Here is a 26,725-nt window from a genome sequence, read left to right as displayed (position 1 = left end):
AAAGAGTTTGCGATATTGTAATACAAAATTTCGGTGATTTTATATTGTTAGATGACAAAATGTTTTCTAATCATCATTTGAATATTACAGAGTGCCATGAAAAAATAGATTTAGTGTTTCTTATCGATGCTTCTGGATCAATTGGATCTGCCAATTTTAGAAAGATAAAGAGTTTCGTTTCGAATTCCGTCTCTCACTTTATGATTGGACCGAACGATGCACAAGTTGGTGCTATTACATTTTCTTCTCAACCTCATTTTCAATTTGCATTAAACAAGTACAAAGATAAGAGTTCTCTGAGCAATGCCATTCAGAATATCCCCTATCAGTCAGGTGGTACAAACACTGATACAGCACTGACTTTTGTTGAGAAAAACACGTTCACCGCGGCTTCTGGGGACAGGATTGGTGCTCAAGACATTCTAGTAATTATTACTGATGGTAAATCGTCCCACCCTCCGCAAACTGCTCTTGAGGCAAATCGACTTAAGCAAAGAAACGTTCAGATCATTGTAGTTGGAATTGGCAATGCAGACAAAGCAGAACTAAACAAAATGGCTTCAGATCCATCCTACGTTTTATATGCAACTGATTTTGACTCGTTGAGTCATATATATGACGCAATACACTCAATCGCCTGCAATTTAGGTAATTTTTTTTTATTGAGAAGATCATTTTTACTGAATCAATGTTATATTGCGTATTCATGAAAAATTATTTTCATCAGAACAAAATAGTAAAAAATGTAGGAACGTTTCAATTTCAAGAGTGAAAGTATATCTTAAAGTTGTCGCAAGAAAAAAATATAAATAGAAACTGTGTGACTATGAAAGAAGATCAAGTGCATATATACCTTCTCATTGTTACGATACATCCTACACACTACTACAAAAAAACTCATTAAAGATACCAGGCATATAAAAAGTGACCGACGAAATGTATCACATGACTTGCGAAACTATATATCATATAGCCTAGTGGACGAGGGGTATAGGGTGATGGACATCAATGATGTTTCAAAATCACGTCGCAAAACTTCATGTCTTGAGTTCGAATCCCGCTGAAGGAATGACGTTATTTGCAAATGAGTTTTTATAAACATTGTTGGTCTGAATTGAAGACGTTTTCATATAAGACCATTTTCATGCTATATCAATAGATTTGAATATACTTGACCAAAAAATAATTAAAAACATACATAATTATACCTAATTCTGTATATTGACAAGATCTAAAGTTCAACTACTGTTCTTCTATTTCTTTCTCGTGCTTAGTTGTAGCTGTCGAAAGATTATTCTTCAACTTCGTACTTTTTTTGGCCTTTTTAACTTTTTTTGATTCGAGCGTCGCTGATGAATCTTTTGTAGAAAAAAACGCGCGTCTGGCGTACACAATTTTAATCCTGGTATCTATGATGAGTTTATTGCTTAATGTTTGTATTGTTCCTGCATATATCAACGAAATTATCGATCTCTGTCTGTCAAATCATGTTATTTGGTGATATTACGCGCATCTGTGTTCACCTATGTTCAGAAATGTTATCGACATTAAGCAAAGATTCCCACTCAAATTGTTGATAGGGACCGTCTCGAACTTGCAATTAGATGTTTTAGAGAAGTGGTGAAGGCCTCCCTGTAACGCTGTGAAATCCAAGACATATCAACTGAACTGAAATAATTTGTATACATAAAATTCAAAAGGAAATCAAACATTGACATGTGAAACATCTTGGCAGAATGTTATAGTTGATCTTATCTTAGACATTAATGATATTTTCGAAAAGAATAAAAATGTATGTATATCTATGTATTTATTCTCTCTTTTATTGTTTTGCCTCCATGTTCCTAATTGAAAACATTTTTCGTGATTCCAGTTGATTTGTCTCTCTAGTGCTTGTTGTTCTCTGATTTATAGCATGATTCATTCGGCACATCTATTTATCATAATTGACATAACTATCTACACTTTTTTGTTCTGCCATTTTGATACTTATTACTCCCATAACAATTTTGAACAATTTAATCAGGCCTAATTAATTGTTATAATTATTTTTTATTCTTTTTTAAGTCTTTACAACACAAACACCTCCAACAACAACGACATGTAAGTTATAATTTGATTTGTTTTTCGAATCTTTAGCAACAAGACGGATGCCACTAGTAGAGCAAGATATGTTTTCCCTTCCTGAGCACCAGAGATCACCCTCGGTGTTTGTGTTTGTGTTTGTTGGGGTTGCCCAATGTTTGTTTTTATGTATTGTTTTGTGGATTTATTTGTCTTTTCGTCGTCCTTCGTTTTCTGCCACATGCATTGTCAGTATCCCTTCGACTTATGAGTTTTAAATGTCCGTTTGGTATCGTAAACGTAATATATGATATAGTTAAACTCGAATTATTTCGTTAAAACAAAACAATACAAACCTGATCATAACACAATACAACTGGTTTATGTTATAAAAACTTCAACAGTTATAAAATCAAACCATTCATTATAAAAAGAATAAAAAAAGAAGGTCCCCACTCTCTTTAAAAAAAACAAAAAAACAAACTTTTAGACTTATTCAAAATTAATTTTTTTAAATTTTGTTGAACATTTTAAACTTTTTGTTGTATTCAACTTACGCACAATGGAGTCTTCCTGTATTGTTTAAAATATTTCTGTGTGAAATCTACTTCGAAGGATAATCCAAAACATACGAGGAAAAATGAAAGAATTTCATATCAGTAATCAGTAACTGCGAAAATTCTCTGATACGATATTGTTAATAATTGAAAGGGTTAAGATAAAAAAAATAGTTAATGCCAACCACATTATTTCGTGCTTGTCCCAAATTAAAAACTTCTTCAGTGGTTTCGTATTTCGCATGTCTTTCTGTATTGTTACAAAATATTTTATTTCAGTATTGACGCCACCGTTCATTCCGGCAGGTCTGTACATAGTTTTATTTAAATAGTAACGTATCATCTTTTCTACAGCATTTCAGTTTCAAGAATTTTATAAGAATAATAGTAGGGAAAAACGGGCAAAACAATAAAGAGTTGAGAAAAATGGGCAAATAAGGAATTGAGAAACATAGGCTAAAAATAAAGACGAGAGAAAAATTGTCATAATAAAATTAAAGTTCTCCTTTTTAAACTCTCATAGAAGATACCAATGTGATCAAAAATGGAAATCCAAAAGATACCACATGAACAAGTCAAACATGAAAAGCTGTACATGAATCGTAAACGCAATACAAATTGAACAGTCTCCTGAATTTCTTTATGTAACTGGTTTGATTCTAAATTCAGTCAATTTTGATAGCACTTTCACAAAACTTTAACATGAAACAAAGTCTGATTGCTTTTTATACATTTTGAATTAGTACTTCTGTTTTTCCAATGTTAAATATAAACCGAAAAACAACAGTCCATAACACACTATAAAGGGATCATTTTGCCAGAATTATTAATTGCTTTTGAATTCCGTTAAGATGAGACTGCTCTTACAATTGAAAAAAAGATATTATACCTTTTCATCCTATTAATTGCATTATTTGTAGGTAGTACATTGCTTGCTTAGTGTATTAAAACATCGATTTACCTTCGAGCATAACCCATTTTATACCGATATAGCCATACATATAATGATTATCCATTTGTATTGAACAAATATGATTCTATACAAAATAAATTTTTGGTACTATCCATATTGTTTGTAATGTTCTGTCTTTTTTCAATCCAGTGAGACATAATTTACATCAGATAGATAAAACGATAAAAAAAAATAATCCTAAAAATTTTTGAATCATAAGAAAACCTTGTAGACCTTTTATTTGTGTAACAATAGTCGACTACATCGTGCATTTGCTATAATGCTCTTTACACAGGCCCTTGTATTGACGAAGTTGCCAACTGTAACCAATATGGGGTAACAATATGTCACGGATCTTACAAGCCATGGGCATCGGCAAACTGTGCACATTACTGTGAATTCTGCCACGGTAAGTACAAAATCAAACATCCAGTTACTAATATTTTCATTTATCATTATCATTTCCGCTTTTTAGGCTAGAACATGTCTCTCGATAACCCAGACAATCAGAATTTCAAGACAAGAAAAGTTTAATAATGACAAAGGAGAAAAAGCAAATAGACAGACTGAAATAAAAAGAACAAAAGCGATCTTATTAAATAGACATAACACAGACAACCAACAAAAATAAAATTAAAATTAAAATTAACAACACACACTAAGTAAAAGCAGAAAAGATAACGTTTGTTAACTTTTCGGTTAGTATTGGTTAAAAATGAAAAATAATACATTAATGGTATTTCAGTATCTTTGAAGCATCATACTAGTAAAAAAAAATCCTGCATATTTACAAAAAACTTCACTCCATAGAAATGGAAAGTTTACAAAGGAAACTTTCAATTATCGTCCTTTATAAAAAAAAAAAGGCACCTTTTTTTAAAGCATTATTCCCGACGTAGGGGTATGTTCAAGGTCATTTTCACAACACACAAATTAGTTGACAACCATATAATGAATTTCTTGTTGCATTAAAATGCTAGTATTCGATAACGCAGGCAAAAAATAGTTTTTAAAGCATGATTTCGCCATCTCGAATGGGTCAATATCGTAGGTAACTAGAAACACTATCGTCCAGTATTGTTATATGACATTATTACTTGTTCGTTATGTTCTATCTTTGACACTTGATACTGAACATGATTTTAAAATAATTAGATGGATGATGCCTGCATAACAAGAGAATTATGCATATCCTGTCTATGCACCAGTCATTCTGGAATTCTTCTCTTTTTGATTGGTTTGGTTCTCATGTTTGCAATTTCGCCTTCAAAACTTTGATGATACAAATGACGTTAATTTTTACAATTTTTGTTAATTATGTTTTAAAGATGAAAATTGCAACCTTACGTCTCACATAATTCTAATAATCAACTTCTACTGGTATTAATTTGTAATATTTCAGAAGTGGAAGTTGTGCTTTCAGTTGTCTTGTTACTAGTTTTATGATGGTCTGAAATAAAAAGAAACAAAAAAATTATTCCAAAAAACATTTTGAAATAGGATTTCAACGCGACATTGAACATGTGTCATAGCAATCATTCATTGGTTCAAAATAGAATCATTATATATTGGTGTTCACTTGCTAGATGATATTTTCATCAATAATAATTTAAGACACATTATTACTGATTCGTTAATGTTCATTAAGGAAGTTTTTAAAAAAAAAATTGGTGACAGCTGGTAGGTTTGGGAAATTTGTCGACGTGAAACATTTAAAAAAAACCACACAGTACGAGTTTTTGAATGAAACGGATGAGATTTACTTTGACCCTAATGCCTCTAACTTTTGACTCAAACCTCAAGTCAAATGCACACATTTTTATCATCCAACAGCTTGCAATGAAGTTTTACTGCCACTTACAACTTTTTACAGGAATACTATAGCAGTGATTAATTTTATCCAGTTTGCATCTTTATGACTAAAAGCATTGCAGTTTTTCAGTATGTATAATAGAGAATCGGATTGAAAGCTACAATTCAAGAACATTTTGAAGTTTGAGTTTGTTACCTGTCTCATGTTGAGATGTCAGATGGTAATACTAGCGATTGTATTGTTTGTACAATGTCTAATCATGGGAAATTCCTGTCGTTTTAACTTTCATATGGATGTTTAGCTCTTTCTCAATTGTATAAGGTCAGTCAATTTTTGGAGAGAAAAGAAAACTTAAAGAATTTTATACCAATTTGTTACGTTATTTGCTTGTTTGTATGACATCATAAACTAGTAGTTAATATGAAATGTTTCTTTATTAATTTCAGAGTCACCTGGTGCCACTTTACCCACATTTGCACCCGTAATTGGAAAGTAGAAAATTCAGTAAAGTCGAAAAGAGTTGTGAATATTTTCAAATAAATAGTTTCGATTACTTTTTTATATTTATTTTCAACATTGAACCTAAAACATCAACTACAGCTCTACGTTTTGGTATCAAGTTAAGTTTCTGTCAAGCCGATCTTCCAGACAATAGCATGGTGCCGTTAATGATTTAGTGCAGTCACTCTCATTTTCACCACCAGTATATCATTTAGTTTTCAAATATATATGTATATTGGCCACTCAATACGAAAGGGTACAAAAAGTGTTTTTGATAAACTTAACGGGACACGTTGTTCAAGTTCGTTAAAATATTTTTGAAAAACGATTTTATCCGTAAAAATGGGTATTATAAACATTCTTTAAATGGTCAATGTTGTCTCGATTTTGTCACTAAAACGAAAAGACGCAGAGGGATGTAAACACTGAAAATGTGTGTATAGCTTACATCTTAATTATATGAGGAAAAGTGACGGTGTTTTGTTGATCACAAGTCTGCTTCCAATACTTATGAACACTTTTTAGAAATTAATTTAGTTTTCGTTTTTGTACCTTTTTGCACGGACTGGCCCATATACGAAATGGCATCAAATGTAACCCAATTTTCTTTGAAATTATTATAGTGAATATGAAGATGTTCGATGTCATGAATTATTTGTTTCCTGAGGGAATCCGATCTCCTAAACATGATATGATTTCTGTCGAATTATGAGCAAATTTAAACTTAATGTTGTGTGCACCAATGCAATATTCGAATCTTATCTATGGTTATACACTAATAAGTAGTTAAATATCAAGTTTAAATATTACTTGGAGGAAATTAGCTTTCAAGAACCAATTGTACATTTGGGTCCTCGATTAAGTTTCTTATCTTTGAATCCTTAATTTAACATTCATTTTCTCAGCACTAGCATACCCTATGTCCCATCCTATAACGTTTAAATATCTCACACGTATTAACACGATGTGCTCGCGCATATTCACAATATACGGACTTCATTAGCAGGGGGCGAAGAAGAAAGATTGAAATCGAAACTACATAAGTTTTACGGTCACCATCACTAATTGGTTGACCGATTAGGTCTGAATTCAATAGCAAAATGCTTTCGTAGTCTTAGATCGTTGAATACCAGAAAAGTCATGGTATCTGTAATTTTACCAATTCTGTTCTATACCCAATTGTTACATTTTGACTTCATGTGGACTGGCACGGCGGACAATGCATGTATGTCAAAAGACGTTTACCCTGTCGATGTACCCGGTGTCGCTACATTTAGAGTTCATGCGATTATTACCTCACTTCTTTGTTAATTGGATTGTCTTCTTAATCGATTTCCGAGAGATTTGAACATCTGTTAACCACTGTTGCCTTAATCCTTAACTTGTCATGAGGAACAAGACAGGTACAACTAGAAAAGCAAGAAATTCCAGAGCACATTAGTTAACCCTTGGTATTTTCATGTTAGAGTACGTGTAGCTCAATCTCTATTTAGTGTTTTATTGGCTGTTGTTTGTCAGTTTATGATGTTCTGATGTCTCAAACAAGAGACTTGAATAGGTCCATTGGTGCAAAATAGTCTATCTTTTAAATCTACAATTTGGCTTGTTTAGAAGCTAGATTCCGGATATGGATTTGTAATCGATAGAAAGGTGATACATGCAAAGCCTTAGATGCTTATTTTGTCGAGTCACCTGGGTCACTCTGTCCGGGGTGATTTTATTCCCTTAGTGATTGTATTCCCCTATATATGCTGTCACACCGATTGTTTTCTGTACATAAACGTATTATTAGAAGTGACTTCGATGTAATTTCTTCATATCTTTAAACACATTAACAAAATGGATTGTTATACACTTTGTGTTAAGTTGAATTCATGCATTGTTGCACTGTGCATGCTCTGTATTATTGTAATTGCTATATAATGTAAAGGAAAAGACTTCATAAGTTGATCAAACTTGTGTCCGATCCTATTTGTCTCTTTGAGCAATCAAAATCGGAAATAAACTAAACTCACTGATTTCGTTAGAGTTACGAAATGTGTTCTGAACTTTGACTTTTGGGTTATTTCGGTTGTTTATTACCATATAGATTTCCATGAAACAAGTTTTCCATAGTTCCCTTTAAATCTCTTCTTGACACGAGAAAACAGAATACACGGACTGCTTACGAAATCGACAGTGTTTTCCAAGGTAACTCCGGACGAAGGATTGAGCATTTTCATCCAAAGAAGGTGTTTTTATGACAGTATTTCTTATCTGTCAATTGGACCAATCACACAAAAAGTGAACTAATTTTAAACGTTAATATTTTACACCATAAACGTAAAAAATACATTCTTTTCAATTTTTCATGTAAATTAGGATGTCGGATTTCGGATTTTATTTTTTAAGTACAACTTAAAAGAAAGATATCCTTATTGTACAATTTTATGTAGTTAATGTATAACGGAGTTTCCCCATGTTATTACCCGAAAAATATGAAATATGGAATATCGAAAAATAGTATTTAATTTTCACCATACTCGTGCTACAATTTTTCTCTTAGATGCATGGAAGGGAACTGATAAATGGGTACTGATAATTTTTCAGGGAAAATTCCATTAAAAAGGTTAACTTCTATATGTTCCACATACATTATTTAAAAAAAAGTGTCTCGGTAAATTCTATCGACATCCCACGATTTGACTTTCGGCATTACTCCTCTGATTAATAGCATAAGCGGTTTCAATTTTACTGCACCAGATGCACATTTCGATAATTAATGTCTCTTCAGTGATGCTCGAGGCCAAAAATTTGAATATAAAAAAACTAATACAAATTTTGAAGAGTTAATCAAACTAAAAGGGAACTAAAGTATAGCCAAATCCGGACAAGGAATCAGAGCTTTGCATGAGGGAGATATGTTCCTTAATTCAAAATGATTTTCAAAATTTTATAACATCAAATTTCAATCAAAACAATATCCGGAGTTTCATGTTAGTACCGAAGTACAGGCTACTGGGCTGGTGATACCCTTGGGTACTAACAGTCCACCAATCAATGGTATCGACCCAGTGGTAGTAATAACATAAACGGTACCAATTTTACTGCACCAGATGCGCATTTCGACAATTAATGTCTCTTCAGTGATGTTTGAGGCAAAATATTTGAATTTCCAAAAACTAATACAACAGCTTATCAAACATAAAAAGATCTAAAGTATATTAAGACGCGACAATGTAGCGCCATGCATCTCTTTAACAAACAAATTACTAAAAATTAGTTGAATGTATATTGTAACAGTAAAAATATTCACAAAATCAAATAAAGTAGAAATCGCATCGGTAACTTTGTATTCTGCCTTTGACCTTAGAATACTTATAATCAACACTGATTATTTCATGAATAACTAGGTCATTGTTGTTGAGATAAAAGTTTCTCTCTAAAATGGCTGGAAAATTGTTTCTTTTGGTATTCCTATTGTTCCTTTATTTTAGCTTCTGCATGTGTGGTGAGTACATTTTGATTGGAGGATGAAGTGTTGTAAACTAAGACTAAAAGTTATGGAAAAAACAAATACTAGTATTTGAAGATGTAAATAGTTTTCTCTTTAGGTCTTGAGTTACCTCTTTGTTAATTAAAATGGTAACCGCCAAATTCAGTCCCACCGAATTGACTCAAACATTTTAATTTGATTTAAGACATTACACAGTCATAGACTTGGTTTGAGGTCAGCATTTATCTGTTTAACCCGAATGCTGAACTGTTGCCCAAAGCCGAAGACCGACGGCAACAGTTCAGTCTGAGGTCTAATATACAACGGTCTTATGTGGTATGATTGCCAATGAGATAACTATTCACCTAAGTTCAAATAAAGTGGATGTAAGCAATTACGGGCCTTCAACAATGAGAAAAACCCATACCGTATAGTCGGCTATAAAAGGCCCCGACATGAAAATGTGACATAATTCAAATTAGAAAACAAACGGCCTAATTTATAACAAAACAATTTGAGAAAAACAAATATGACAGACATGAACTAACGACAACCACTGAACTACAGGCTCCTAACTTGGAACAGGCACATACAGAATGTGGCGAGGATAAATTTGTCTGCTGGCTCCAAATCCTACCCTTACCTGGGACAGCGGTATATCATTACAACATAAGAACAAGCTATAAAAAATAGATAAAAAGGGCTTAACTCATCAGATCGATACCAAGCATAAAACATCTAACGTAAAAACACAGATCGCACGTGGAAGCGTATCTATACATCCCTAACAAAAAAGACACCAAGTAAAGATCTGAGAGTACTTGCAGTTACTGACAGCTAGTTCAAAGCCAATATCAACTAATACGAAATGATGTATCTAAGACTAAAATATCAATCAGTACACATTCAACATCCAATGGATTTGGTGTAAAGACGTCATTAACAGTCAAAAATAACCTTGTGCAGTGTCAAAATATAGGTATCGACAGTTCGTAGTACCGTGAATGTGCATATGTGTTTAACAATAATATTTAGTATGGTTTTAATTTAACGATAACAAAATCAATATCTATACCAATAAAAACAACATTCAAAGATCTAATTACAGTGTTGAATAGGTAACCCGATATCTTATCACATTAATAGGAGCAATGCAACATATGTAAACACAGCAAACTAGTTTGTCGAATGTTTGATATGAAAGCGATTAATTCCATATACTAACCAGTCAAGAATCCAATACAGAAACAGCCAATTCATAACACTTTATACAATGATTATAGCTCTTCAAGTCAACTTTGAAACTTAACGTTGGGCGGTTCAAGAAATCCTATTTGAAAAAAAAATCTCTCATTGAGGATATATTTCATTGCGACTACAATCTAAAAGCAAAAAAATAAGAACACAAAAACACAAATAACAACGTGACTGTATGAACGTTTTTTACTTGTATATGGAATTAATCGCTTTCATATCAAACATGCACTCAAGCATCATTCAACAAACTAGTTGTGATTACATATGTTGCACAACGCTCCTATTTAAAATGTGAATAAAAAGATATCGAGTATACAATCTGAGTAAAATACAGATCATCTGTCCACGCTTCGCTTACAGGGATAAATTTTATATCAACCAATGAAATTTCTGCATCCAAATTTTTGAAGGAATGTATCATTACGACAAAACCAGAGGATCCCGAAAAGTCGTTAAAACAGAAAGCAGAAAGGAGCATTTTCAAATCCTTATAAGCGAAGCGTGGACACATGATCTATATGTTATTCAAATTGATGGGAATACGTCGGTGAGAAAGTAAACACAAAAACCCAAACGATATATATGTAGACACTGATAACACTTTATTTAAAAAATAGCATGTCAACTGATGAAAAAACTTTCCGTCTGTACATTTCAGCTTGTCATGACAAAGTAGACTTGGTGTTTCTGGTTGATTCATCCGGTTCTGTTGGATCGAGCAATTTCATCAAAGTGAAGAATTTTGTTACAAGTTCCGTAACTAGGTTTATCATAGGAAATAGAGATACACTCGTCAGTGTTGTTACATTTTCATCTTTGCCCAATGAAGAGTTTAAGTTAAATTCTTTCCATGATAAGTTGTCATTGTCGAATGCTATTCAGGGAATAAGATATAACAGCGGTGGTACAAATACCGGCGATGCCCTTAAATTTGTTGGCAGCAATATTTTTCAACCTTCCTCTGGAGATAGAATCAATGCAAGGAACATACTTGTGGTAATCACAGATGGAAGATCTAATAACCATTTATCCACTATTGCACAAGCCAATCATTTAAAGAACAATAATATACTGATCATTGCAGTTGGAATCGGCAGCGGCATTTCTAAATCTGAACTTGACGGAATGGCTTCCGGTCCGTCATACGTTCTACATGTTGAAGATTTCAATGCATTAAGTCATATTTACGATTCAATCCACTCGATTGCTTGCATATCTGGTAAGACTTTCTTAACTTTATTATTCTTAAATCAGAAGTTTCAAGATAGAGACAAATATGTCGCATAACAAATTACATACGTCAGTGTCGGTCCTTTGAAGTTATGTAATAACGCAACGCTTACTTTACCATTTTTTTAAAGTCTGGCACAGTCGAGATTAAAAAAAGTAAAACACTAATTATGTTCTTGAAATTTTTATTTTACTTTCTCATTAACGGTTTCTCTTCTTTGTTCTCAAGTAACCACCATACATCCCACTTTAAAACCAGCAACAACTACAACAGCTGCTCCAACTACAACTACAACAGATGAACCAACAACAACAATGACAACAAGTAAGTTGTGATTAATAATAAACCGTAAATAATAATTATCATTTGCTGTTTCTGGAATTGGCAGAGGAATCGAGTCCTTTCAATTAATTATGGTATGAATTCCATAAACACTCACTTGCGTTTGAATCCATTAATTTCAAAATAAATATATTACTACTATATATTATCATTTTAGGAACTTGCAATGATGTCATACCAAATTGTAAGCAGTATGGTCCAACGGTGTGTGAAGGAACTTACACACTATGGGCATCCAGAAATTGTGCATATTATTGTAACTTATGTAATGGTAATTATTGTAAAAATACTTGATTTGCTGCACACGAAACGTATCGTTATATTGGGTTTATATATGTACGCCAAAATTCATACATTATAAATAACATTGATATAAAAATAATCAGCAAATATATACATCCAGTACAGCTAAACGAACGCCCGACTTTTGTAAGGGTTTTACTACTGGTTGAACGAAGACCAAAGTGACTACATTTCTATACCCCAGCCATCCTTGGGGTGTTCAAAGAAAGAAAAGTTAGAGCTCTGAACTGATGAAACAAAACATTTACAAGCGGTAGACATTACAAACATTAAATTTCAATTATTAAGTGATCAGTTAAGTATAGGCTTGAATGAACCGGCTTCATCATATTCATAAGCCGTTAAACATGAAAAAACTATTTTCAAGATCAACACATTTGGCTTTGACATGTGCCTCCCGGGAGAAACATTGGAATCGCATGCACAGAAGGAGTGCCCAGTTTGTCGACTCACCTAGTTTCCCCTCATTTGAAAAATATGGATAAAAGATTCCTGTATTAACCTTCGTGGTTTTTAAGTCTTTAAATAATCATTTCAATCGACCTTTGTATACTACATGTATATTTAAAACACCAATAACAAATTGAAGGGGCTAATAAGACAACCGTTTATAAGTGGAAGTCCATGATTTAAAAAAAGCTGTATTTGTTTGGTAAAGTTGATACCTGACAAGAGTTGTATATTGTTGAATGCTTTACTGGTAAAGTCTACAAATGTCAAACAAGTCAATATCAATGTAAAATGTATGTTGTATTATGACACAACTGATAACTGTTACGGATATATACAATAAATAGCATATGGGTGGAGAAATTATCAAGTTTTTTTGTTTTATTTTCATTTTAACTGATAGCCCGGGGTAAATAATGATTTGTTGATTTTAAGTAAACTAATTTTTCTTATTTTTTTTTTTGCAGCTCAACCAACAATATTGGCCATCATTGGAAAGTAGAGTATAACCGAAATATTAAAGTTTACAATTCAAGTATTTCATCCTTTATAGTTAAATCATATTATTGATGTGAATGTTCAAAAAGGATAACATTCAATAAGGTGGTCTATATAAGTAAAACAAAGAAGAGGAATTACTAAAACTGAAAGAACAAGAACGATGGATATTGTTCAAATGCACAAAAGATAACTCAGATCATTGTAATTTTATACAAACAGATAAAAAATATATATAAAAAACCACATGCATTTCTTCAAAACATAGTAGTGAGAATTCCTCAATGAAAAGATTAAATAAGAATTAATAACCAATTGTTCAGATCTCCCACCTTTGAAATAAGAAAAGGGAAATAAGTAGCGACTTTCTGCTTACTCCAAGTAACTTCCAGCGTCAAATAATATTTAACTTAACGCTGATTAAAAAAAAATTAAATGGTATCTATATACTTTGCCTGAAATATGGAAGATAATGTCTTCCGTTTTACAAAATGTCAACCTTCCGGGACACCTGAGATCACCCCCGGTTTTTGGTGTGGTTCGTGTTACTCAGTCTTTCATTTTCTATGTTGTGTAATGAACATTGTTGTTTGTCTTTTAGTCATTTTTGCTTTTTTTGACATGGTGTTGTCAGTTTATTTTCGACTTACGAGTTTGAATATCCCTTTGGTATCTTTCGACTCTCTTCTACAGGTTACTTATGATAGCTTCCTTTACACTGATTCCATAAATATAATAGTTTATGTTCTTTTTCCCTGAAATAAGGAAGGTAATTTGTAATTTCCTATCTATATAATGCCATTTCCGTCATATGATAGGTTATGATATGCCGATTCCAAACTAATATACTTTATATGTCCTTTTCCTTGATATGATTACAGAAATAGCTCGCTCCGGTATTCACAAGGTCACTTCCGGTTTTTTTTTTTTCAATGTTATATGTCATCCAACCTTTTGCAAAAGACTTTATGGCTTTATTTGTGTGAAGTTATAACCAGTTAATGTTGAATTGAATCACTTTAGGGGCAATAACTCCTATAAGATGTCATTGTATTGCTTCGGACCAAATATATCATACATTCATCCTAATTATCTTAACATTTTGTTTAAGTTCTTTTACATCTATATTCTATCGTTTCAGAGGAGATGCCACAAAAAAAAGATCAAAACTAAGATTATTAACTTAACCTTGACCTTATTTTTTAAGATATGGTCTATTGATCTCAAATCATAATACCATTGACGTTTATAGCATAAGGTTTTACGAGTTACACTAACATAAGGAAATGCCTGTACCAAGTCAGGAATATGACAGTTGTTTTTCATTCGTTTGATGTGTTTGAGCTTTTGATTTTGCCATTTGATAAGGGTCTTTCCGATTTGAATTATCCTTGGAGTTCGGTATTTTTTTCATTTTACTTTATACCGCTTTGACAAAAAGTGATGGGTTCATAACTGCTTTTTAGATGTCACCGGACCAAAAAGCTTCCTAACTTTAAAACAAACATATTTATTTTTAATAACTCTTTTTGTTTCGAAGGAGATGCGCATACAAAAAAAAGAGCGTTAGGGAAGATAGCTCTTACAAAGAAAAGTGTTCGGTTACATGCTGTGAGTTTTGAAATCGCAATAACTGTTCGGTATCATAAACTAAAAATGGTACTGCCATAATGCGGTAAAAATACAGCGCAAGAAAGAGATGATTAGTAGATAAAAAAAAAATCAGAATAAAATCAAAAGGTCTTTCATCAGAAATGTCAAACACCTAATAATTTGAACCAAAACATAACGCATCATCCGTAATTAAAGAACATTTGCAGGTATGATAATTAAATATTTTTGTTTTAAATTCCTAATTCATAGTAATTAAAGCAAAGATTGATTAGCCAAATTCGCCAAAAAATGCATGCACCACCCGAGTAAACAATCTCATAATAGGAATAAGACACAATAAGGAATAGGGCAAAGTTTGGACAAGGACACAATAAGAAATAGGACACAATCGGTAAGAACCCCACAAGAAGTATGATAAGAGTCATTATTTGACCCTTGAAAATTGCAAAATTTATTAAATTATTGAAGCCTATCAAATGCATGTTAATTTAATTGATTTATGTACAGCTTGATATATTCTGGACTCGTAAGTGCAGAAAGGTCACTTGTGGTATCACTATAACATTACAAACATGTCGTAATTGACATATTTGACCCATGTTTTGGCTAAAGTATTTAGTCATATATAACTAATAATGACAAGATGCTATTTTGGCAGCTTTTGTGGGGAAATTTGGGTCCCCAATGCTCTTCAACTTCGTGCTTTATTTGACCGTTTTTACTTTTTTATTCGAGGGACACTGATGAGTCTTTTTTTAGACGAAACGCGTGTCTGGTGAACAAAACTTAAAGCCTGGTATATATGATGAGTTTATTAGCAGATTTATACTACTTTGTAATATTGAAATTGAGATCCGGGGGGTGAGTGGCATTTTCATACATTCGAACATGGAATTCACAGCAAACCTGGGAATCCTTCATATACCCTTACATCATTCACAAAAAATCACAAATCTGTCCTTCTCTCTCCTTTGGTATGAACATAAAAAATGAAAATATCCAATCTTTATACTTGATACCAAACTTCTCAAAAATCGAAAGACATATAGCCGGGTCGTCAAGATGTTCGACTAAACATTTTTCTAAAGTTGTTACCACTATTCTTTCTACAGAAAAAGGCCAGCAACGTTAGGCAACCGACTCCTCCGACAAAATGATTGAAATAAACAATACTTGTTTCATTTGAACAGGTCAGGAACTCTAGATTTCCTGACGTCAGTATATATTCGCATAGTTTTCCAAATAGAAGTGGGACATTTAAAGACGTATCGTATCCGTATCTGATACGTTGACGTATCTGAACGTATCTATGGGTTATTGTTTAAATGATCATTTACGTGTTTAAATAGTACATGTATATGTGTTTTTCTATGTTAGATATCTTTCGGTCATTAATACACTCTTTTTATGACATGATGTTTTTAATTTATGAATAATCGTATATATCTAGACAAAAGATATTTAAATCGTCATCATTTTCAGGCGTGAATTTTAATAATAATGCAAATGTAGTTAATGATCGAGTCAAAATCGTGGTAGAGATTTCGAGAATAGGGAAAAGCGGGGAAATATAAGGAAAGGGTGATGCAGATTTTTTCGGTCTCTTTCAGTTTAAATATTTGGGAAAAAAAGTATTGCCTGCCAATTTACAAGTTTATTATTATTGGTATAAGTAATAAATCCGACACAATCCTCATTTACAAGCAATAAAGTATGTGTATAAATATTGTTCACGTACGGTTTATAACCGCTTCTGTAGTCCTGTGTAGTACGAAATGTATAAGATGAAATAATAGCAAAACAGCGAAGATAACGAATAAAAGAGATCTGTCATTTCGTACATATACCAATAGGAAATTGAGTCAAAGAAATATTATCTATGTTTTATTGTATTTTATAGAAAATAGTGATTTTGTAGCAAATAAAGCAAAGATTTTTGCAGAAAACCTACAGACTTCAATACAGAGATTTTCGTTATAAAATTACAAACGTAGATTACTTACTTGTTTGTCCATGATGTGCTAGCGTTTGTTTTTAACAAAAAATCATAAACAACCTTTATATTCCAAAACTCATCGTGCTGAGTCACTAAAGTCGAGCGCACCCTACAGGAGGTGTACTTGAATTGGTCCATATTTTTATTTGTTTTAACCAATATCTTTATTGATAAACTTGTTTAAAGAAAACCATTGCTAGCACGACATGTAATAATCCTCTATATAACACGCACCGAATTGTCAAATATAAGAGCCTGAGGACAAGGTGAACGACTGTGGATTTCTATAAAATGTCCATATGTTTAGCATTGAAACAACAAAAGGGTACACAATCCTTAACTTTATTTATTTTGTAATTCACGCCTGGGTAGTTCTAATGATTCAAATATCGAGTGCTAAAATTTATACAAGTATACAGATTGACACGAAAATCACGTGATTGTTAAATGTGTGTAAATGTTAGCTTCTGGTGTCGTCCATGTAATGTGTTTATAATTGTATTATAGGTACTGTAAATATATATCGTAGATACATCACTTTAAGGGCAATAAATGTGATTAAGACAGAATTTTGACATACAAGAAGCAAGTATGTAAACATAATACATGCAGATACGTCAACGTATCAGATACGGATACGATACGTCTTTAAATGTCCCACTTCTATTAATAGAGCATTTGCATTATTCACGTATTTGCTGGCGTATCCGTATCGACGTATCGTATAACACGTATATGAGGAAAGGATAAATTAAGTCAAGTTGGTCCCGATGAAGATATTTTATAATGCATTTAATTTTAATTTAGTTTTAATTGAGGTCGGGGCTAGATCATTATTTCATACAAATCTGCCCGATACGTATAAGTCGATCCGTGCACGTATCCAGATACGTGAATAATGAAAATGCTCTATTAATAGAAGGTAAACACGGCTTTGAAAACTGACCAATCGAACTGAACTACAATGCATTGTGGGCTGCTACGATTTTACTACCACTGAAAACACGTGGAATTAGTGGGAAAACTGTCAACTTATAAACTTATAAAGTGTCTGGGACTCTCATGATAAATATTTTTGTTACGCCAATGTATTAAATGTAAAATATATAACATAATCTTCAATTTGCATGCTCAGATTAAAATAATATTGATTACTGGATACACGATTAGGCTTTCTTTTTCGCCTTATAAAAGTAGTTGAACAGGTTTTGTTCATTGTTTTGCATTATACCTGTGCATTAACTTTACGTGAACTAATGAAATTTCCAATGAAGTGACCAATGTCCAGTATAAAAATCATTTGAGCTCTTTGAAACCGGTCAAAACGGTTTGAAAGAATGGGTTACACGCCTCCCTATATATATGCTCTTGGATTTTTTTGTATCCTGTATAATGCCATTAAAAACATTGCTGCTTCGAAAAACACAACAAATTGTGTTACATAAAGTCGGCACGGTAAATAGCTTCACATATTTTGTACACTTTTGTCCGTAGATGAAGTCTGTCTGTTGCCAATTTGATCCCAAAATACCTTTATCAATGAAAGCGAAACCAATCCATTACAGACGTACAGCTGGCCATTATGAATGAACGAACTGGGCTTTAGTCAGGAACCTGATGTTCAGTGGTTGTCGTTTGTTGATGTGGTTCATGAGTGTTTCTCGTTTCTCGTTTTTTATATAGATTAGACCGTTGGTTTTCCTGTTTGAATGGTTTTACACTAGTCATTTTTGGGGCCCTTTATAGCTTGCTGTTCGGTGTGAGCCAAGGCTCCGTCTTGAAGGCCGTACTTTGACCTATAATGGTTTACTTTTACAAATTGTGACTTGGATGGAGAGTTGTCTCATTGGCACTCATACCACATCTTCTTATATCTACTTTATGGATTTTGAGTTTTTTATCAATTTAAATACATATTTTGGAAAAATAAAGTATTATGAAATTAAGAGTTCCAAAGTACAAATATCTTGTTTGACCCACATGAAAAATTAATATCTTTTGATAAAATCTGTTTAGAATAAATAAAGATGAAACATGATAGTTTACAAGCCAAAATTCATTCAACTTTAATTATTGTTCCATGAAATAGTTTTTTGCAAGCGGAGGTATCTTTGATCATTAGATCAGCTTTTCATATTTATATCCCCGCATTCATGGTAAAGCGGAGATATATAGTGATGGGAGTCCGTCAGTCCGGCTGTCTGGGCGTCTTATAGTCCGTTCGTCCGTTCGTTCTTCTTGTACGATATGTTTCGCTTTTGTATCCACAACTCCAACCTTTTTAACCACTTATCATAATGAAATTAAACCTCATATTCCTTACCATACAATGCCATTTTGCACTTCATATTTTGTTTTTGGTCTAAGTTATTTTTGGGGTTTCTATTTCCATTCAAGAATTTTAAGATTCATGGAACGAATACTTTATATCACGAACTATAAATGTAGATAAACAATTTGAAAAACTAAGCGAAATTGTTTATCCCGCAATGCATGAAACAATGTGTTGTATTTCAGCAAATAACACGTGTTCTTGGTTGATCGTAAACCCGTAGTAGCTCCATCATGAATTGTTATTTATTTATTGGATTGGTCAAAAACCCAGGTAAGAAAAATGCGTCATGCGTAAATAAACAATTACATTGCGAGGACATAAGTATACTAATTTATGCATATCCATATAACATGTATAAGGTAGTGTTCCCGACCTGTTGAAGAGAACGCAAGGTGAAAAAAAAACTGTACAAGAGTAAACTTTGCTTAGGAAATTTCAATATCTTAGTGTTTAAAAAAGTAGTAGGTTCTCTAAGACCCAATATAAACCCTCAGATTTCATTTCAATATATCAATTTTAGTACTATCGTATTAATTGACAAATACTGTAAATTCAGATGTTATTGCAAAGTTTTCATTAATGCGAATAATGCGTTTGGTTGAGTATCGCAATAAAAAGATCTCGCATTCGAATATCTGATACGTATATCTATACACAGCTTTTCTTGAAATCGCAATAATTCATCTCGCATTTTTGTCCATTTTTAAAAAATCGCAAAAATAAATGCACACAATAATTTCTGAATTTACAGTATCCTTAAATATCTGGTAAATAGACATTCACCTGAAAAGTATCCGACTTCACATTTCTGTAAAGCCCCTTTGATCATAACATTTTAAGCATGCCATTTTTTACAATTCTATTGACTCTTTATTGTGGACATAAAGACAATTCATTTTTGTACTATCTAGGTCAAGTTTAGTTTCTGTAGGGAATAAGTAATAGTTATCCCACTCGGACTTGGTGTGTCAGTGTAAGATCACCCCGATTGCTGGAGGCCGGAGGGTGATCTTACACTGACACACCAAGTCCGAGTGGGATAACTATTTTACATCCCAGCTTCTAGGCTATATGAAAAAAAACAACATTTACGCTTCATAACATCTAGTAAAATACGCCATACAATAATTATAATATACTTTATATATAACTATACAGTATATACCCTTTGTGAGCCCCGGATACAATGTTTAAATATGTCTAATTAACAGTGAGTTTGTATCCAGTCTTCCTGGTGTAGGGGTATGAATCGTGGCTTACACGCAATATAGCTAATGTTTTATTTATGATTCATTTCAGAGAAAGGACAATAACTAATGACAATGTTTTTATTTTTGTGTAATTGAAACTGTGATATGTATATACAAATTGTGAATATAATAAAGATAAAAAAAAAATGAATCGTGGCTTCATATGCTGAAGGTCTTGAGTACGATTCCCCGCATAGACACTGGATTTTTTCTACATACATTTTGAAAGTTAGTCTTTATTCCGCATAAATACTTTCTAAGTTTTATTGTGTGTTCGACATTCCCGCCAAAATGTAACAGAACAAGAGAAAGCATGCAGAACAAAGAAACTCAAGGTAGGGTGATCTGGTATGGGTGATGCGACTCAGATCACCCCTGTTAGAAAAAAGGAGTTGGGATGTAAAACACATTAAACCATTGTCATGACGTCAGGCTATTTAAATCTGTCGCTGAAATGAACTCAAATTATATTCAATTGTTTCCTATGTGTGCTTACTTTCATTAAGTATTAGATACAGAACAAGGTAACAAAAAAACAGGCTGGTAACAACCGTTGCCGTATAGTTTTTCTGCGCGAGTAGTCAGAAAAAACTATACGGCTGGTTGTTACCATTCCGTTTATTTTGTTACTTTTGTTTTGTATCTGACTTGTACGACGTTTTTAATTACAAAGTAATACATTTTGCATTTAAGACCCCATTCACACTTGGACATTTAGATCGATTTAAACTAGATCGGTTCACTTTAGATCGATTTAAGCCCAATGTGAACGCTTTGAATCGATCTTGAATCGGTCTAAACTAAAACACCAAAAGAGGTAGTTTAGTTTGAATCGATCTAAAGTGAACCGATCTAACTTTAAATGTGAACGCAGAAATCGATCTAAACTAGTACGATTGAACCGAAAATAATTTTTGCGCATGTATGGCGGCAAAATTACACGTGTAATTTATTACAAAATGGATTACCAACATAAAAGGGCTGAAAATTAACGAAAACTTTACGAACAGTATCAAAATTTGAACTAGTAATTCAAGTGAAACAATAACTTCATCCATTGTTTTTTTGCAAGCGCGTATATCAACACATTAATTTGATAAAATATTTCTATTTGTACACAGTGTTTACAATTTCACGGGTAATAAGGTCAGATCAATTGCATTTTTACTTGTAGTGTGAACGCAGTGGTTCAGATTAGATCGATAGAGATCGTTAGGATTAAAGATAATGTGAACGCTAACTGGTTTTATTTAGATCGATTCAAATTTAGATCGATTCAAAAAAGCTAGTGTGAACGGGGTCTAAGACGATTGCATAATTAAAAGGATTGAACACAAAAAAATTGCATATCGGTTTATTTACCACGATGTTTGGAGATATTTAGTCTTTAATAAATTTGGGATTTCTCGTTAACACTAGCGCTTCTCAATTCTATCAGCTGTGTGCGAGTAAGATTGTTGCTTATACTTTTGATACATATCAGTGAAGTAGGAGTAGATTGAAAAGTTGAGAAAGGGGAGGACTTCTTAAAGTGACAAGCTGTCGACTTAATCAGTTAACAAGTTGAATTCAACATGTCGACTTCTTATTACTTTGTTATTACATTTATTCTAGCAAGTCGACATTGTAATGCAATTTTTTCTTCGTCATTCCGACAAGTTGACTCCTCATGATGATTTGATCCAGCTTATAACACACAACATAACTAATAATTCCGACTTATTTGCAACAAAATAACTTTTACAAGGAGTGTATACCATATGCGCTTCCATCAGCTTATAACACACAACATCAAATCATCATGTGGAATCAACTTGTCGGAATGATGAAGAAAAAATTGCATTACAATGTCGACTTGCTAATATAAATGTAATGACATAGTAATAAGAAGTCCACATGTTGAATTCAACTTGTTAATTGAGTAAGTCGTCAATATGTTTATTTGATGATGAGGTAAAACCACGTGATCATTTTGGAGAAACATAGGTCTATTTTTAAATCGTTTTCCATGTGTCGTTTGTTTTATGTGCTTCGGATGAGTGTCGCTGTCTATTGAGTTAAAGTTCAAATTTCGAGTTGTTTTTCAGAGTTATTTGGTATGAAGAGGGGGAACGGCAGTCAGATATCAGAAAAAAGTACTAAAAAATAACAATATTTCGAACATAAGGGGGATATCTCCACTCCACTTGGTCCGGCGTTTTTTTCCATAGTTCTCAAACGGAAGCAGTACTATGATAAATTCGTGAAGGATTCCACGGAACCCTCTGTCTCGCACCAGATGGCTGCTGTCAGTGTAAAATTGTAATATTGACTTTAAAAAATTCATTTTTCTGTAGCATACACAATTTAAATAATACTTTTTTTTCTGTAGCTGCTTTATATTGATCTAGAAGATTAACTCCTATACAAGTTTTATAACAATTCATGGAGGTTTATAAACTTGTCAGGACAAAACAGTTGTATTTACTGCAAAAAAACAAAATTGTCCTATTCCCTAGTATCTATGTAGAATCGCAGTGAATTATAAACAAAGGAAGCGAACGTGTAGGGATCCGCTAGCTAAAGGAAAATAAGAAGATGAGCAAAAGCTTTACCGCATGGTAAGCTATGAAAGAACCCGAAATGACATGTAAAACAACTCAAACGAAAATCTAACGATCTGAATGACGAAGACGCCGGCGCCACTACTCAATAACGTTAGATGTGGTGTGATTGCCAATGAGACAACTAGCCACCAGAGTTTAAATGAAGAGGATGTCAGCAATCATAGGCAGCGGTACGGCCTTCAACAAATCGTATAGTCGACTATAAAAGGCCACCATGAGGAAATGTGAAACAATTCAAACGAGAAATGTAACGGCCTTTATAACAAAACAATTTACGAAAAACAAATATGAAACACATGAACCAACGACAAACATTGAACTACAGACTCTTGACTTGGGACAGGCATATGAAGAACTTGGCGGAGTTAAACATGTCTGTAGGCGCTCAACCCTAACCCTAACCCTAACCTGGGACCGCCGTCTAACAGCACACCAAAAATTATAAAAATCAGTCGCAGCTGGCTAACTCAATAGATCGGTATTACTGGCCAATACAAATTCATCTAAATCCAGCGTAGATCTCGATGCTCCAGAAGAGTAAGTTGATCCTGTTCAACGTGAGTCACCTGTCGTGTTATTCGTGAAATTACAAATCCAGTGATTTGGTCTAATGCGGTAGGTCATCCTCGAGGAAAAGAGGACGGAATTGTGGTTACGACAATTGGAACATATATTATCCGTTGTTTCCCTATAACTTGAGTGTGAGTTGATTAAAAGTGTTTCATTTGTTGACAATAAAGTAAAAGTCATTTGATGTGTGTCGAGCCTGCGACATTAATGTCGCGGAAGTGAGACACAGCAAATCTTTATACCGTTGTCGGTAATGACGTCGGCGTCTTCGTCATTTAGATCGTTTTGTTTCTCGGGTTTTTTTTTTTTTTTTACATTTGTCATTTTGGAATCTTTCATAGCTAACTATGCGGTAAGGGTTTTGCTCATTGTTGAAGATCATACAGTGACATATAATTGTTAACTTCTCCGTGATTTAATATGTGGTGGAGAGATGTCTTTTTGGCTATCATACGACATCTTCTTATTTTTATATAATGTTTTTTTTTTGCAGTTAATAAAACTGTTTTGTCCTGATAAAGTGAATCTCCGTGAATTGTTATAAACCTTATATAGGAGTTAATCTTTTAGATCAAGATAAAGCATCTACAGGAAAAAACTTTTTTTTAAATCTTATATGTTACAGAAAAATGAACTGTTTACAGTCAACATTACAATTCTACACTGACAGCAGCAATCTCAGGCGAGACAGAGGGTTCCGTGGAACCCTTCACGAATTTATTGTAATACTGATTCCATTTGAGAACTAAGGAAAATAAATGTCCGGACTAAGTGGTGTGGGTATATCCCCCTTATTTCCAAAATATTGTTATTTGTTTTAGCACGTTTTTTCTGATATTTGACTGCCGTTCTCCCTTTTCATACCAAATAACTTTGAACATCAACTCGAACTTTGAACTTTAACTCAATAGACAGCGACACTCATCCGAAGCACATTAAACAAACGACATATGGAAATCGATTTAAATATAGACCTATGTTTTGTTCAAAATGGTCACGTGGTTTTACCTCATTATCAAATAGACAAGTTGTCGATTTAATCAATTAACAAGTTGAATTTAACATGTCGACTTCTTATTACTATGTCATTACATTTATATTAGCAAGTCGACATTGTAATGCAATTTTTTCTTCATCATTCCGTCAAGTTGACTTCACATGATGATTTGATTCCAGCTTATAACACACAACATAACTAATAATTCCGACTTATTTGCAACAAAATAACTTAACAAGGGGTGTACCATATGCGCTTCCATACTATGCATTTCAGAGCATTATCATGACTTTTGAGCAAGAAAACAAAATAATTATGTCAACTTATTATTAAAATTATCATGATAATTATCTAGTTAAGTCGACTTAGTGTTAGATAAAATGACAAGTTAGCACGATAATTATCTTGTCATGTCGACTTAATTATGAAAATATCATGATAAATTATCTTGCTATCTTGACAAGTCGATGTCACTTACATGCCACCATACACGAGAGGTTTGTACATGGACACATTTTATGGTTGCAGTAACTCTTGCAGTCAGTAACTTCGTAGACACTTTATTTTATTTCAACATTTTGGACATAGTAAGCTTTTTTATAATTATAATTTTTATGAACACTTTTCATATAAATTATATTTATAAAACAAGGTAATTAGGTCACAAGGTGTACTATAAAGTGCCTATGAACTCACTGAATGCACGAGTGACTCTATTCATAAAAAGTGTCCGTGTAACTTCATAAAAAGTGTCCGTGTAACACCCGTTATTGTACTGTTTTTCTATAGCTCTGCTGGGGGCATAGTCGTACAAATGAAGGTACAAGCCCTGTGTGTCAGTTGTACCGATGTGTATCATATGTTCATTGATATACATAGAATAGGCTAAATTGCAACCTATTGACAGCCGAGAGGTTTCGTCGATGTGTTGATGTCAGTCATACATAACAGACGTCAAGGATGGGTTCGATTCCCAGTGAAGGCATATAACAATTACAACTGTTAAAGATAATGTTAAATGTTAAATTAATTCCATTGGTGAACAGAAATCAGTAAGTTGAAATAAGACAATTCAAACTTGTACGACTATGCCCCCAGCAGAGCCATAGAAAAACAGTACAATAACGGGTGTTACACGGACACTTTTTATGAATAGAGTCACTCGTGCATTCAGTGAGTTCATAGGCACTTTATAGTACACCTTGGGACCTAATTATCTTGTTTTATAAATATATATAATTTATATGAAAAGTGTTCATAAAAAAGCAAGTTTAAATAACCATGTTGTCATGATCAACGATGCATAAATGAATCAAAGTAAACAATTAATCAGTTAGAGAAATACAAATATAACATTACACGCCTGTCTTTAAATTAACGCACGTATGTTCACTACTAAATTACTGTATTTGTATTTGCATTAGAGGTCGGTCATTTAAAAACGTATCAACCGTATGATATACGTTGACGTATACGCATCAGCAGGTATACAAAAAACTATTAAGTGATCCCGAGCTTAAGGCTATTATACGTTTTCCCTCTGTCCCTCTGGTATCTTTCGCCCCTCTTTTCCAACAATTAAGTCAGCTACACAATTAAATACTAGCATTAGAAATTACTCAGTTGCCCATCTGCATTATTGAAAGTATATACAATTAAAGCTCGGGGATCAAATAATGTTTTTGGTAAATCTGCAGATGCGTATACGTCAAAGTATATGTTACGGTTGATACGTCTTTAAATGACCGACCTCTAGAAGTAAGTTATTTTTGAAAGAAATTATTTTCTAACCTCTCTTCTGTAGAATATGAAATTAACCTTAAGATTTCACTAAATTCCGTTGCTGATGTATCAAAAAAAATAATTCAAGTAAAATAGATGACATTAAAATCATTTGAAAATAATATGGCATTT

At 33.0% G+C, this 26,725-nt stretch overlaps 1 protein-coding gene and 1 long non-coding RNA gene across 2 annotated transcripts; both read left to right on the top strand.

Annotated features, from left to right (window-relative positions):
* Window positions 1-2,897: 2,897 nt before the first annotated feature.
* LOC127698719 (uncharacterized) lies at window positions 2,898-5,909 on the top strand. The gene is made up of 3 exons (XR_007980947.1): window positions 2,898-2,927; window positions 3,869-3,982; window positions 5,833-5,909. It is a non-coding gene; the product is annotated as an uncharacterized LOC127698719 (long non-coding RNA).
* Window positions 5,910-9,313: 3,404 nt separating this feature from the next.
* Window positions 9,314-13,447, top strand: LOC127737060 (collagen alpha-1(XII) chain-like). Its single transcript, XM_052247592.1, has 4 exons — window positions 9,314-9,337; window positions 11,502-11,754; window positions 12,079-12,174; window positions 13,413-13,447. The coding sequence occupies exons 1-4, from the start codon at window positions 9,314-9,316 to the stop codon at window positions 13,445-13,447; spliced, it is 408 nt and encodes a 135-aa protein (XP_052103552.1).
* Window positions 13,448-26,725: the final 13,278 nt, after the last annotated feature.

This window comes from Mytilus californianus, unplaced genomic scaffold (genome assembly GCF_021869535.1).
Source record: "Mytilus californianus isolate M0D057914Y unplaced genomic scaffold, xbMytCali1.0.p SCAF_4, whole genome shotgun sequence".
Lineage (NCBI taxonomy): Eukaryota > Metazoa > Mollusca > Bivalvia > Mytilida > Mytilidae > Mytilus > Mytilus californianus.
The sequence above is the reverse complement of the archived record's forward strand: the minus strand, read 5'-3'. Positions and strand labels throughout refer to the sequence as shown.

Excerpts from the sequence above, each read along its gene's own strand:
- LOC127737060 (XM_052247592.1), top strand. The coding sequence starts at position 9,314 with ATGGCTGGAAAATTGTTTCTTTTG. Across the intron at positions 9,338-11,501 it reads CTGGAAAATTGTTTCTTTTG|GGAATAAGATATAACAGCGG; the intron begins GTATTCCTATTG and ends AATGCTATTCAG. Across the intron at positions 11,755-12,078 it reads ACTTGACGGAATGGCTTCCG|TAACCACCATACATCCCACT; the intron begins GTCCGTCATACG and ends TTTGTTCTCAAG.